The following is a 14,576-nucleotide window of genomic DNA, read 5'->3' on the forward strand; positions in this document are numbered from 1 at the left end:
CCAGACTGCCTTTGAATCCAGGCTGTGTCACTCACTAGGTGAGTTACCTTAGGCAAGTGATTTAACATTTCTGTCCTTCAGTTTCCTCATCTGCAAACTGAGATAATAATAGTACCGACTTTACAGAATCACTGAGGATTAAATGGATTAAAAGAGGTAAATAGAAAAGTGGCTGGCACATTGTAAATTTTCAAAAATATTATTAATGTTGTAGTTGTTATTTTACAACCCTCTTTCCCTGGTAGTTTCTTGCTAATTTTTAGGGTTAGATGGTTTGGAGATTGACTTTCTTTCTTCTTTCTTTCCTTCCCTCTTTCCCTCCTTCCTCCTCTCCCCTCCTCCTCCTTCTCCTTCTTCTTTCCCTTCTCCAGACCCCTTGGGACTTGGGGGTAGGGGATTTATATCCAAGAAATTTGGATAATTAAGTGCCTCTTTTAACTTGAGACTTACTAGTCACTAAAGACTATAATTAGATATAAAAGTAAAAACAAACTATATTGCCACAGGATCTGAATACCCAGCAAATCTTGAAGTAAAATTAACACTTAAAACATAAATTTTATCAAGGAGTGTCATAAAAGTAATGATAAAATAATTTTGGTCATTTTTCTACATTTGTACAAGTATAGTCATCACTTTATCCTGAAATCATCCTCTCCTCTATGTCTCTCATTTGATTATTTTTAACAAGAAAGGCCATAAACAGGCAGCCCAAATGACTATGTGGCTAAGTGGTTTACCAATAAAACACAGTTTATTCAGACAACACGCCTCTTACTCTTCACTGGGAAAGGCACACACAGCACATTATATAATCATCTTGAATTTCAGTTCAAATGCTTCCTAATTCTTACTATGAGATTTTTAAAAAAGGATTTTAAATAGGTAACTAGGGTTTCAAAAATCACAGAGTTTGCATCATACATTGGCTGTACTAAAATGAGATTACAGAATTGACTGTAGTGTCAATTCAGTTTCTAGCTTTAGAAAGACCATGTAAATGGTAAATGATAAATGTTATTTTCTGGGTTTCTTCCAATACAATGCACCATCAATTGTAAGACGTTAAAAAATAAAGTAGACACTGCCAATTATAATTGTAGGATGCCATCAAATGTAAAATATAACCCTACTTCAGAGATGCCAAAAGTGTAAAAAATATCAACAAAACTGTATCTTATAATCAATGAAATACAATATCATTATTAGCTACTAACAAATATTTATTGAGAGCATTCTATTGGTCTATAGTTCAGCATTAGAAACTATTAGGTATATAAAAATATTATACACAGTCCCTGACCTTAAAATCCAGTTAGTAAAAGAAAACAAGCATGTGGAAAATTAAATAATGGTATAAGTTAACTAATAATATCAAAAAGTCATACAGAATATATTACAAAATCATATAAGCATGGATAAAGTTTAATTTCTAAGAAATAATCTTTCTTACCTTAAAAAGTAAAAGGCTTAATTTTTGAGGTTAATCAGAAAAGAGAATCATGGTATATTTACCTTCAAATGCCAGAGGCTGTGTTTTTTAGTTTAATATTTAAAATTAACATCGAATATTAGCAATCCTCTTCAAGGATTCCTGGGCACTTGCTAATTACAGATAGTAACTCATATATAGCTCTACTCAATATGTAATAAATATTACAGTAAAGAATAAATGTAAAAAATGGCAAGAATTTAGTTCAGAAAATGTGAAATGAATTCCTTCAGTGGACCATATTCAATTTTAACTTCTCCTGTACTCTCTCACAAACTGAGTAGGAAGAGATCAACAAAAGCATCTTGCCCACAAAGGAAGCAGCTACTCTATATAGGTTTCAACATTATCATGGCCTATGGGAAAAAGGACTTAACCATTTGTCAACAATGTTAAAAAGTGCAAACTGCATCATCAAAATTTTATTGAGAGATATGGGTGAGGATGTGTGAACTTTTTTGTAGTCAGTAAAAACTCTGACTAAACTGTATTTTTCCAGCTAACTGCTAATAAAACACTGTTTGAATTTAAGACTTAAAATACCTAAGTTATTTCTCAGAAGAAAATAGAGTTTTGTATCTCAAAAGCAATGAGATCATAAGCTATCAAATATCATTCTTAAACAGATTCAATTAAAAACATATCTGTTTGGAAGTAGGCAGTTCTATATTGCTGATATAGATAAACTTTGTGTTTTGTCTTTCAAAAAAGCAACTTTTGTTTTAAATTAAGAAGTTATGCATGGCAAGAATTCAATTCATCCTTGCAAGTGCCAATATGAGTAAGAGAAAGCATACCAAAAGAGTCAGTGATCACTATTAAGTTAAAGGTAATAACAACATTGAACATCATATAATTCAAGGGAAATTTTCCTTGACATCTTATATATAAGACACTGTAGCAACTAGTGGAGAATCAAAAAGAAACAAGAATTTGTCCCTGTCCAATCTAATAGAAAAGACTATAACTTAATTCAAATAAGTATATAGTAAAATATAATCAGCAGTACCATAGAGTTATAAGCAAAATGTGACTATACACATCAATTTTGTTGTTGATACCTTGGCAAGTTTTACAGAAGAGTTGGCATTTAAAACAGGTCTTGAAGAATAGGTAAGATTTTAACAATTGAGGTTGAGATTGAAAAGCATTCCAGGCCAAGCAAAAAGCATGGAGAAAGACAGTTATAGAATCTGTAAGGGAATTGTGGGAAGGCCTGCCAGTTCGGGCTCCAACAGGAGGTGCGTGCCAAGGGAGATAAGAGAGAAGATAATAAACAAATACATTGGAAGAGCCTTCAAACCTATACCAAAGGTTTGGCCTTCAGAAAGGAGTTTTAGGCTTAGCCAAATTTTGAGTAATCAAGGCTGTACCTTCAGAAGATTAACTGGACAATAATATGTAGGATATACTGAAGGAAAAATGGGCCAGAGGTGAGCAGACAGACAAGTTAGGAAGCTACTGCAATCATCTTAGCAAAACGTACTGGAAGGAAAATGTTCACTTATAAAAAAACTTTCTGAGGGAGAAAATGATGGGTTTAAATATCAACCAGTTATGTGAGATGAGTCTGATGTTGGCAGCTTGGGCAACTCAGAGGACAGGCAGAAAGATTATATATTTTAGTGATGTCTGACCCATAGAAACCCCAGACACTGAATTGTTTGTCATCAAGAGGAAATAAAAGGCAGTGGTAAATTTTAGAGTACACAGGTTTTACGGGATTTTGTCTGAGCAGAAAGTCTGAATAGAAAAGCATTCAAGATGCCTTCCAGCTCTATTTTGCTTGACTGCCCATAGAACAGCTGTTTCCGAACTGCCTTTGATTTTACACCATTGGCTTATTCATCTATTCGACAAATATTTACTGAGGGCTGATTGCATGCCAGGGATCGTTCCAGACAGTTGGGACAAATCAGTGAAGAAAAAAAAAAACTGAAAAAAAATTCTTGCCTTCAAGGGGCTTGCATTTCAGTAGGAAGTGACAAATGAGAAACAATGTTTGTAACTAAATAAGTGAAGGAAATCATGCATTAGAAGTTCAAAAATGCTATGGGGGGAAGAAGGAACCCTGAATAAGAAGGATGTGGCATGGTGACTGTGGGATAGGGGTATGGGTTAGGGGTATAGTCTATATCAACAGATGTCATAGTCACAGCCTTGGAACCATAGTGTAGTGCTTATCTAAGGATGCTCTTGAGAACACTGTTCAGAACATCCTCTAGTTCCCTCTAAATGAAGGCACCTGGGAGAGCTGTTAGATTCTACAGAGTACCTGACTTCTGGCCACCAGAAGTCAATTTCCTAACTGATCCCATTTTCTGCTTGGCAGTAATGGCCAGAAAGCTCAAAGCTAAATTTGTGGTCTTCTTCCAAAAGGTAGATAAGGCCTTATAGCATTTTGTAACCCGTTTTCACCATATTTTCTGAACATTCATTTTCCAATTGCCCTGATTTATTCAATTATTTTTGTCTTTTAAAAATTGATAATACTTATTGCATGTATTTATGGAGCACAATGTGATGTTTTCATATATGTTTACATCTGGGATGATTAAATCAAGCAAATTAACATATCCATTACATCATATATCTTTTTTTTGTGATGTGAATGTTTAAAATCTCTTTTAGCAATTTTGAGATATGCAATACATTAACTATAGTCACCATGCTGTGCAGATCTCCAAATTTACTTCTCCTAACTGATACTTGGTACCCTTTGAAAAATTTCTCCCTGTTCCCCATGTCCCCTAGCCTCCCGTCCCACCAATTCACTTACTTTTATTTTATTGTGTAATTTTGCCAGCTAAAATCCAATGTAGACCTTTGGAGGTACACATAAATGTGCAAAAATAAACTGCTAAATTTACTTTTTAAAAAAGTTTTTACCTTTTTTGGCAACAAAATTAGTGATTTTAATTAAGGTTAAACCTGTCAAAATAAAACACTTCAATAGTTACTCTATATGTAATCCCAAGAGAAGTCCTAAGTATTTGCCTATTGTACATATTGCAGATACTTTGGGTACTTACATGAAATTCACACAGCCTGTGCCTGCAGGTGGAGCAATCCAGATGAAACTGAGGTTGGTTGTGGGCAGGTGACTCACGTGAGAGGCCACCACACTGCACATAAACTGGTTACCAAACTGATGGTCAGACATGATCCCTGAGAGAAGGGAAGGAGAGTTGTTACAAAGACAACAAAACAAAGATCTTCCTATCATGGCATCACAGTATTTTCTGAATATTTTTCTTTCATGTTAAGATTCTATGCTATTTGGCTTCTCGATAAGTTATGTAATTTTTCACTTTTTATTGCTATAGGGAAATTAATCATTTAAAATATTATTGTTAAAGGAGTGACCTGCTGGAATCATTGCTATAATACTTGCTTTGCTTTGATTTTGTTTATTGATCTTTGCCTATCACCAAAAACCACCAGGACCAACCTGCAGTTGAACAAGGTTAGGTTTATTGGAACTGTCTGCAGCAAGGGAGACCAAATACCATACGGAGGTGGGAGGCATCTCAGTAAAAGGATGTCAGGAGAGGCTTGTAAAAATATTTAGGCTTGTGTTAGGTTATTTCAGATGGCAAGGTGATCAGGTTTGCCTGGGAAACTCCCCAGTCCTATTTGGGAGGTTTCAAGAAAAGGTCCTTTGCCTCTGGATTTGGGGCTATCACAAAGTAGAGGCAATCCTTTCACTGAGTATCTTAGTTTGTTGTTGTTGTTTTAATCTCAGAGGCATGAGGAATGGGGTGAAGCTAAATCTGTGATTGGCAGAAAAGCAACAGCAGTCCTATTTGCATGGATGTGGATGCTGGTCACTTTTGTGGTTTCCTTCATGTTCTTAGTCTTGTCTGTGTTCAGGTATGTTACAGAGTGGTCTTGTTTTTGCCTCATAACATCACAGTTGTAAAGTGGTCTTGTCTAATGTTGATGTTCTGAGAATTGCTCACGTTCAAAATGAGAACATCACGGCCTAGCTGTGAACAGGTCAGCTCCAAGCTGAGCTATCAGGGGATGCTTTTCTTTTTCTTAATAAGATGATTATCTTAAGTGTATCTCAGATATAAAATAGTAATAAATAACTCAACAATTAAAAAACAAACAACCTAATTAACAAATGGCCAAAAGACCTAAACAGACACCTCACCAAAAATGATACACAGATGACAAATAATCATATGAAAAGATATTCAGGATCATATGTCATTATGGAACTGCAAATTGAAACAATAATGAGATACCGCTACACAAACATTAGAATGTCCCAAATCCGGAATACTGACACCACCAAATGCTGGTGAGGATGCAGAGCAAAAGAAACTCTCATTCATTGCTGGTGGGAATGCAAAATGGTACAGCCTCTTTGGAAGACAGTTTGGCAGTATTTTTACAAAACTAGACATATTTTTACCATATGATGGAGCAGTTGTACTTCTTGGTACTTATCCAAGTGAACTGAAAACATATGTCTGACAAAAACCTGTACACGGATGTTTATAGCAGCTTTATTCATAATTGCCAAAAGTTGGAAGTAACCAAGATGTCCTTCAGTTGGTGAATGGATAATGTGGTACATCTAGACAATGGAATGTTATTCTGCACTAAAAAGAAATAATCTATGAAGCCATGCAAAGACATAAAGGAAACTTAATATGCGTATTACCAAGTGAAAGAATCCAATCTGAAAAGGCTACATAGTGTATAATTCCAACTATATGACATTCTGGAAAAGGTAAAACTATGGAGACAATAAAAAATCAGGGGTTGCCAGGAGTTAAAGAGGGAGGTAGGATGAACAGAAACGGCACAGTAATTTTGTTCTTAAGGGAACAAAACTACTCTGTATGATACTGTAATGGTGGATATGTGTCCTTATAAATTTGTCCAAACGCATAGAATGTACACACCAAGAGTGAACCCTACTGTAAACTATGGACTTTGAGCAATAATGATGTGTTGATGTAGGTTCATTGATTGTACCGAATGTACCAAATGTACCACATTCTGAGGCAGGATGTTGACAGTAGGGAAGGTTTTTTTGTGTGTAGGGATAGTGGGTGTATGGCAACTCTGTGCTTTTTATTCAATTTTGCTGTGAACCTAAAGCTTCTCTAAAAAATAAGTTTATTATTTAAGTAATTACTAAAAGCATTGCCAGAAATGGGAATTCAAATTTTAAATTTCTCTCATTTATTGGCTTTGTGACCTTGGACAAATGATTTACTCTCTTTGAGATCCAGTTTTCTTGTCTGTAAAATGGAAATACCATGCGTTCTATACCTTAAAGTTGCTGTAAGTAGTAAATGGCCCAATACATATGACAGCACCTAGTACCCTATCTGAAAACAGTGGTCTCTCATAAATCTTTATTTTCTTCCTGCTGATCAGAGTGATCTTTCTAAAATATAAACTTGTTCACACTGTTAATATTTCTCTTTACAAAAATCTCAATGACCCCCCTCCCCCTTTTTTTTTAATAGGCGGAGTCTCACTCTGTCACCCAGGCTAGAATGCAATGGTGCAACCTTGGCTCACTGCAACCTGCAATCTCTACCTCTTGGGTTCAAGTGATTCTCCTACCTCAGCCTCCCCAGTATCTGGGATTACAGGTGCCTGCCACCACAGCCAGCTAATTTTTTTTGTATTTTTAGTAGAGATGGGGTTTCACCATGTTGGCCAGGCTGGTTTTGAACTCCTGACCTCAAGTGATCCACCCACCTTGGCCTCCCCAAATGCTAGGATTATAGGCTTCAGCCACCGTGCCTGGCCAACCACATATTGTTTGTAGCTGCACTGTCTAATATGGTAGCTGCTAGCTACAGCAATTATTCAAATTTAAATTAATTAAAATTTGATACAATCAAAAATTCAGCTCTTCAACTGCACTAGCCACATTCCACATGCTCAATAGCACATGTGGCTCATGGCTGCCACATTAGACAGCACAGAACAGAACATGTCCATCATCATAGAAAGCTCTATTGATGTCACTGGCCATCAGTAAGATTCTGAATAGTGAAGACTCTGAATTTGCCTCTCACTGCCTTCTCCAACCTCAGCTTCAGCACTTCCCGCCCCCATGTCTTGCCCATCCTCTTGCACTTTGCACACCCAAAATACCAAATGATCCCTCCTCTATCTTCATACAAGCTGTACCCTCTACCTAAAATGCTCTCTCTCCTCAACTGCTCTCAACCACCTGACAGATCCTACATGAAGATTTGGCTCACTTTCTGCTTTTTCAAGCCTCTCTTGTCCACTTCCAAGCAAACCCAGGTAGCTGCTCCTATGGGTCCCCACTGAATCTTTTACTTAAACTCCAACACAGCACTTAGCCCAAGGCATTTGGAAGGTTCTGCTTTTTAACTTTCTTTACTTCTTAAGCCCCTTAAAAGCACAAAGCAGGTCTACTAATCCACATTCCTCTAGCATCTAGTACCTTACACATAGTCAAACATTCATTTTTGTTATATTTTGGCCTTTGGTCTCTTGCTTTCCTTTGAAAGAACTCCTCAATCCCCAAGATTTAAAAAATATTCTCCTATGTTTTCTATCTACTATTTTATTTTCACATTGACATCTTTAATGTTTCTGAATGTTATTTTGTTGTGTGGTACAAAGTAAGCATTTGACTTTTTTCCCTAAATGGTCCTAGGTTTCCATCATTCTTCCCCTGGCATATCATGATTACTCTTCACAGGTCTCTCTGTCCTGTCTCACTCCCATGTTCCATCAAAATGATTTCTCTGAAAGGCATACATGATCATGTAAATCCCTGTGAAAGCTCCTTAAATGGCTCCCATCAGATTCTAGAGAAATACAAACTTCTTAGCATCAGTTAGAAGGTTTGGGACAATCTGAGCCCTACTTGCTCTCCCTGTACACACTTACCATCCTTTGTGAACCAGCAATGCCATCACTCTCAAGCACTAGTGGCTGAGCCACCCTCACTCTCACCTCTAAGCACATGCTCTGCTTTCAACACAGCAGGCCCCGGACTTTTGCTCTCCTCCCACCCATCCTTCTTCTCTGCTAGGCTAACTTGTATGTACTCTTCAAGGCAAGGCTCAATGTAGCCTCTGTTTAACACCAAACATTGAGAGAAGTCACTTGCTATGCTAGGCCTAATGATACAATCAGACATGGCCCAGTCCTCAAAGACTTCCCTCACTGCCCCTCCCTCTCTCACTGCCCACTCGCTGCCCACTCACTGCCCCTGCCCCATGTTTGGATAGGTGTCCTCCCTCTGTGGCATCACAGCATTTCATACATCCCTTTACCACAGCACTTGACCATCTCCCCAAGTTGTCCATGAGGGACACCACTTTTAATCTTTATATCCCAAGTGCCTGCCACAGTGTCTGACATATCACGGATTCTCAAGAAATATTTTCTGAATACAGAGAAACGGTAAAGACTGTAAAAAAATAAATAAAAAAAAAAAATAGAAAGAAAGAAAGAAAGAAAGGCCAGGTGTGGTGGATCACGCCTGTTATCCCAGCACTTTGGGAGGCCAAGGTGTGTGGATCATGAGGTCAGGAGATCGAGACCATCCTGGCTAACACGGCGAAACCCCGTCTCTACTAAAAATACAAAAAAAATTAGCCGGATCTAGTGGCGGGTGCCTGTAGTCCCAGCTACTCGGGAGGCTGAGGCAGGAGAATGGCGTGAACCTGGGAGGCGGAGCTTGCAGTGAGCCGAGATCACGCCACTGCACTCCAACCTGGGCGACAGAGTGAGACTCCGTCTCAAAAAAAAAAAAAAAAAAAAAAAGAAGTAATTTCTGAATAAATACAACTTATAATACAAATTATTCATTCAGGAGCAGGACTGAAAAAAAAGACAACAGAAATTATAGCACATATTTCACATTAACTAAATGCAATAGAATATTCTACAGTATAAAGTTGTTCAGAATAGGTCGTAACTGGTCTAAAATATAGAAAAACAAATCTATGTTTTGACATATCCAAATGGTGTTCTTTTTCCCATGCAAGACTCTACATTTTTAAGCTGAATCCTGAGACAAAAATCATCAAACCAGAGAAATCACAAGGTTGGGGAGAATAAGAGAGTCCCAGGAAAATCACAGAGTGCCCAAGGAGACTCAATAGCATGACTCAGGAGCTGCCACTCCCCTCTGGTCAGGCATAAAGCAGGGATCCGGTGTATGGAAAATGACAAGTCTGCAGGAGTCTGCCTGGCCAAAAAGGAAAACAAAGTCCTAGCCACAGTCCTGTGGGAAGGGAAACAAATCAAGCAAAATAAGGTTTCAGCATTATAGAGCCTTAGTAACAGGAATCATGGTCAAATGCCTCCTGATTCCTCAAAACCCCTCTTCAAAAATGAGTCAATGTCTAGGCCACATATTACTTGACAACTTTATAAGTTGCTACCTTAACGCCCTACCTTGGGTAAATATGCCATAGAATGATATTCTTGCAATCTAACATTCCAGCATTGTTCTTCCAGTTGGCTGCCCAGTGGCACCAGGAGATTTAATAAATACTGTTACCCAGAGATTCTGAGTTAACTGTTTTGAAGTATGGTGTAGGTATTGAGATTTTTTAAAGCTCACAGGCAATTCTAATGTCTAGCCAATAATTTGCGTTAAAAATGTGCCTTAGTAAAATGTGTAGAACTCAGGGCTTAGAGTAATACTATTCATATCATTATGGTGTCAATGTACAGTTTGAAGACAGGCAACAATATCTTACATAATGTCTCTGGTAGTAACACAAAATAACCTATCCTCTCACTCACTAATCCTAAAACCATCCCAAACATGTTTTCTCTGGATCTTTCTATGCAACTTCAAACATTATGACTATACAGTGGTCTTTGCTTTTTTTTTTTTTAATATAGAACACTGGCATATTATATTGCTACATATTGTAATTGGCATTTTCTTTGAGAACATGTAAACATCGGCCAGAGTTGCAACTATTAGAAATCCATTTATATAAAATCAACCAGCAAGAAGAAAATTATTTACAGAACTCCTATTTTACATCAAACACTGTGTTAGGCTCTACAGAGGTATATAAGAATAGAGAACACAGTCCTCGCCCTGATATGACTTGAGCTGGGAAGAGAAAACTGGAATAAACTAACATTTTAAATAAAGCAGCTAGAAAAGAAGTAAGTGCTACTTGGGTGGTATTGATAAAAAATACAATATAAGAGTGAAAATTTATTAATAAGCACAATTATAATAATCACAACTAATGCTTATTAGGCACTTACTATGACCTGGCACTACTCTAAGTGCTTCATAAATATTAACTTATTTAAGGCCCTTCATAACCCTATGAGGTAAGAGTGTTATGTTCTCCATTTTACTAATTAAGACACTGAGAAAATGGAGTGATATGGTTTGATACTGTGTCCCCACCCAAATGTCATGTTGAATTATAATTCCCAGGGTTGGGGGACAAACCTGGTGGGAGGTGACTGTATCATGGAGGTGGGTTTCCCCCTTGCTGTTCTTGTGATCGTGAGTTCTCACGAGATCTGGTTGTTTGAAAGTGTGTAACACTTCTCTCTCTCTCTCTCTCCTGCCGGTGATACGAAGACGTACTTGCTTCCCCTTCACCATCCACCATGATTGTAAGTTTTCCAAGGCCTCCCCAGGAGAAGCCTGCACAGCTTGTAGAACCATGAGCCAATTAGACCTATTTTCTTTATAAATTACCCAGTCTTGGGAAGTGAGGCGTGCCTCTGCCCGGCCGCCACCCCATCTAGGAAGTGAGAAGCGTCTCTGCCTGGCCGCCCCGTCTAGGAAGTGGGGGGCGCCTCTGCCTGGCCACCCCATCTGGGAAGTGGGGGGCGCCTCTGCCCGGCCGCCCATCGTCTGGGAAGTGAGGAACACCTCTGCCCGGCTGCCCTGTCCGGGAAGAGAGGAGCGCCTCTGCCCAGCCACCACCCCGTCTGGGAAGTGAGGAGCGCCTCTGCCCGGCTGCCCTGTCTGGGACGTGGGGAGCGCCTCTGCCTGGCCGCCCCATCTGGGAGGTCTACCACGGAGGCCAGACCCAATGTGGGGGCTGGACGTGGTGGCTCACGCCTGTGGTCCCAGCACTCTGGGAGGCTGAGGCGGGTTGATCACTTGAGGCTAGGAGTTCGACACCAGCCTGGCCAACAAGGCGAAATATATGAAAAATACAACAGACAAACCAACCAACCAACCCAGTGACAACAAAACAGGTCTACCCTTGAGTCATACTCTAATTTTTTCTATTTTCCTCCCTTTCTGATCCTTTATCCCACTTTCTTTTTATTCCTCTTCCTTGTCCTTCTTCTTTGTCAAATAGAGGATTGAGTTATTATCATTGATCCCTACAAAGTCCCTCTCTCATTTATTTTCTTTAATTCCCACCCCCGATTTCTATTCCCTGTCTTCCCATGTACAACCTTCCTAATATGTTTGATATGCATCTTTTTGTTTGTATGTATTTTTAGAAAATGTTTGTTTTATGTGCAAAAAAAAATTTAAAAAAATGTAACATTTCATGCAAATTATTCTTTATACAAGGATATGCATCAATAAATCAAGTACAACTGCATTATCTTCCATTTAAAAATGTTACCTAATGTCTATTCATAACTATGGGAAAGCATTTGTAAATTCTAAAATAAACAAAAACTTATGATTATAGAAACTAAAAAAAAAAAAAAAATTACCCAGTCTCAGGTAGTTCTTTATAGCAGTGTCAGAATGGACCAATACATGGAGATAAAAGAATCTGTTTATGTTCATTCAGCAAGTGTACAAAGTAGCCTGGATTCCAGCCAGTGCCCTTAGTCAGAAATGGCTCCTATCGGAGTGTGAGACTGGAACTGTGTCTTGAAGAAAAAGCTAAGACTTCCCATATTTATTTTTATTTACACAAAGCAGCAGAGTATAATCCAGAGATGGTTCCCTCAGTTCTGTCACCACTACAGTATGACCTCTGTCAGGGCACCCCCTCTCAAGCTTCATTCTGACATCTCTAAAATGCTGGTCATGATCACTAAGACCCCTTTCACTTGGGGGTCCTCATTGTAATCTATGAGTACAATTTAAATGAATACAAGAAAAGTGGGAGAACATTACACAAAGGCAGACATAATGAGCAAGGGTGCATACATAAACTGAGAACTAGGAGAAAGAGAGAACTCAGAATCAGCTTTTCATGTTCTATGAATGCAATTTACTGCATCCACCATGGTGATCTTTTTAATACCTTTTGTACCATGAAAGACATATACCACCTAATTAACATATGTAAGTTGGAAACCATTCTGGGGATAACTAAAATTTTGAGTTTGATAATAAATTTAAATTTACATGCTGCTTTCCCTGCTGCATGCTGAATAATAGGGTCCATATTGAATTTTTAATATTATTTGGAAAAGGGAAAACAGGATCTATAACACACTAATTTAACTACACTTTTTCTCAAAGACATATGTACATGTAGTCTATCATTGTTGGACATTTGGCTTGGTTCCAAGTCTTTGCTATTGTGAATAGTGCCGCAATAACATACGTGTACGTGTGTCTTTATAGCAGCATGATTTATAATCCTTTGAGTATATACCCAGTAATGGGACCGCTGGGTCAAATGGTATTTCTAGTTCTAGATCCCTGAGGAATCCAAGAAAATGTGGCACATATACACCATGGAATACTATGCAGCCATAAAAAATGATGAGCTCATGTCCTTTGTAGGGACATGGATGAAGCTGGAAACCATCGTTCTCAGCAAACTATCGCAAGGACAAAAAACCAAACACCGCATGTTCTCACTCATAGGTGGGAACTGAACAATGAGAACACATGGACACAGGAAGGGGAACATCACACACCGGGGCCTGTTGTGGAGTGGGGGAGGGGGGAGGGATAGCATTAGGAGATATACTTAATGTTAAATAACGAGTTAATGGGTGCAGCACACCAACATGGCACATGTATACATATGAAACTAACCTGCACGTTGTGCACATGTACCCTAAAACTTAAAGTATAATTTTAAAAAAAGAGATATGTACATATAATGTGTATGTGTGTATGGTGTACTTACAATAATGATTTTGTTTTCATTGGTTTGGTTATATGTAAACTTATGCAAAAAATGTTCATATGAAATTTTTTCCCCAGAGAAAGAGGCTATACTTTTTCAAAAGAATTGAGAAAAAGTAAACAAGTCAAATGTGGCTCTCCTGATGTAGCTTTGGGCAAAGAAAGTGGAGTTTATCCTTCAAACTCTGAAATTCTATAAAGTTGACAACTTTTTTATTTTGAGTAAGACTTTAAAGCATCTATTGTTAGAAAATGTTTTTCTTTTGCATATTGTGTACAAACATCTTAAAAATAGAATCATAACTTTGCTGTAAATTCTGTACCAACAATCAACATCACTCTGTAAAGCCATGATTCCTTTAATAAAGTATGGATGTTTTAAATTCATTGTTATACAAACCTTGGCTATCTAGATAACAAATATGAAATATTTGTCTTCTTTATCAAAGTTGTGGTTGAAGGATAGGAATCAACAGCAGAGTTTCCTTTATCCACATTATACTTCAGCAAGATTTGACTCACAATGTCTTTAATTAGTTTAAAGTTGCCCCCACTCTCTCTTTTAAGACAGTGACATACATTTCTGTGCCTTCCAGGATGTCATTTTCCTTGACAAGTCTTCAGTTATTTTAAGTTTGTGACTAAACCTTGTGTGAACCCTGTTTTCTCCCAGGAATACTTTTCTGTGCTTTTAATGTGCACACTTTGAGTCTTCAAAACTGTAACTAGAAGTTCTCTGATCCCCCATCTCTACAATAAAATGTACATATGCTCATAAAGATGTAGGCTACTCGCTTCCAAGAAACACACTATTTTATTACCAAAAATAACCTACCCATTGATAAAATTACACATTCATGTTGGGTCAATTCTATATTTCGTAGATGAAAGATGTGGATTACTCAAATCTCTTTAGTTTATAATTTGCCATGGTTAGAGTTAAACTGGGTTTAACAAGCCTTGGTCTATTTTTCATGGGTTTGAAGAACCAAGACATCTGTGGATAGGGTA

General features: G+C 37.9%; 1 protein-coding gene across 3 annotated transcripts in view; it reads right to left on the reverse strand.

The window, feature by feature from the left end:
• Positions 1 to 14,576, reverse strand: part of RELN (reelin) — a 521,226-nt gene that overhangs the window by 359,004 nt on the left and 147,646 nt on the right. For all 3 annotated transcript variants that reach the window (XM_003268163.3, XM_030826362.1, XM_030826363.1), the window contains exon 3: positions 4,525 to 4,660. In XM_003268163.3, coding sequence (XP_003268211.1) covers positions 4,525 to 4,660 — 136 coding nt within the window. The remainder of the gene's footprint in view (positions 1 to 4,524; positions 4,661 to 14,576) is intronic.

This window comes from Nomascus leucogenys, chromosome 13 (genome assembly GCF_006542625.1).
Source record: "Nomascus leucogenys isolate Asia chromosome 13, Asia_NLE_v1, whole genome shotgun sequence".
NCBI lineage: Eukaryota > Metazoa > Chordata > Mammalia > Primates > Hylobatidae > Nomascus > Nomascus leucogenys.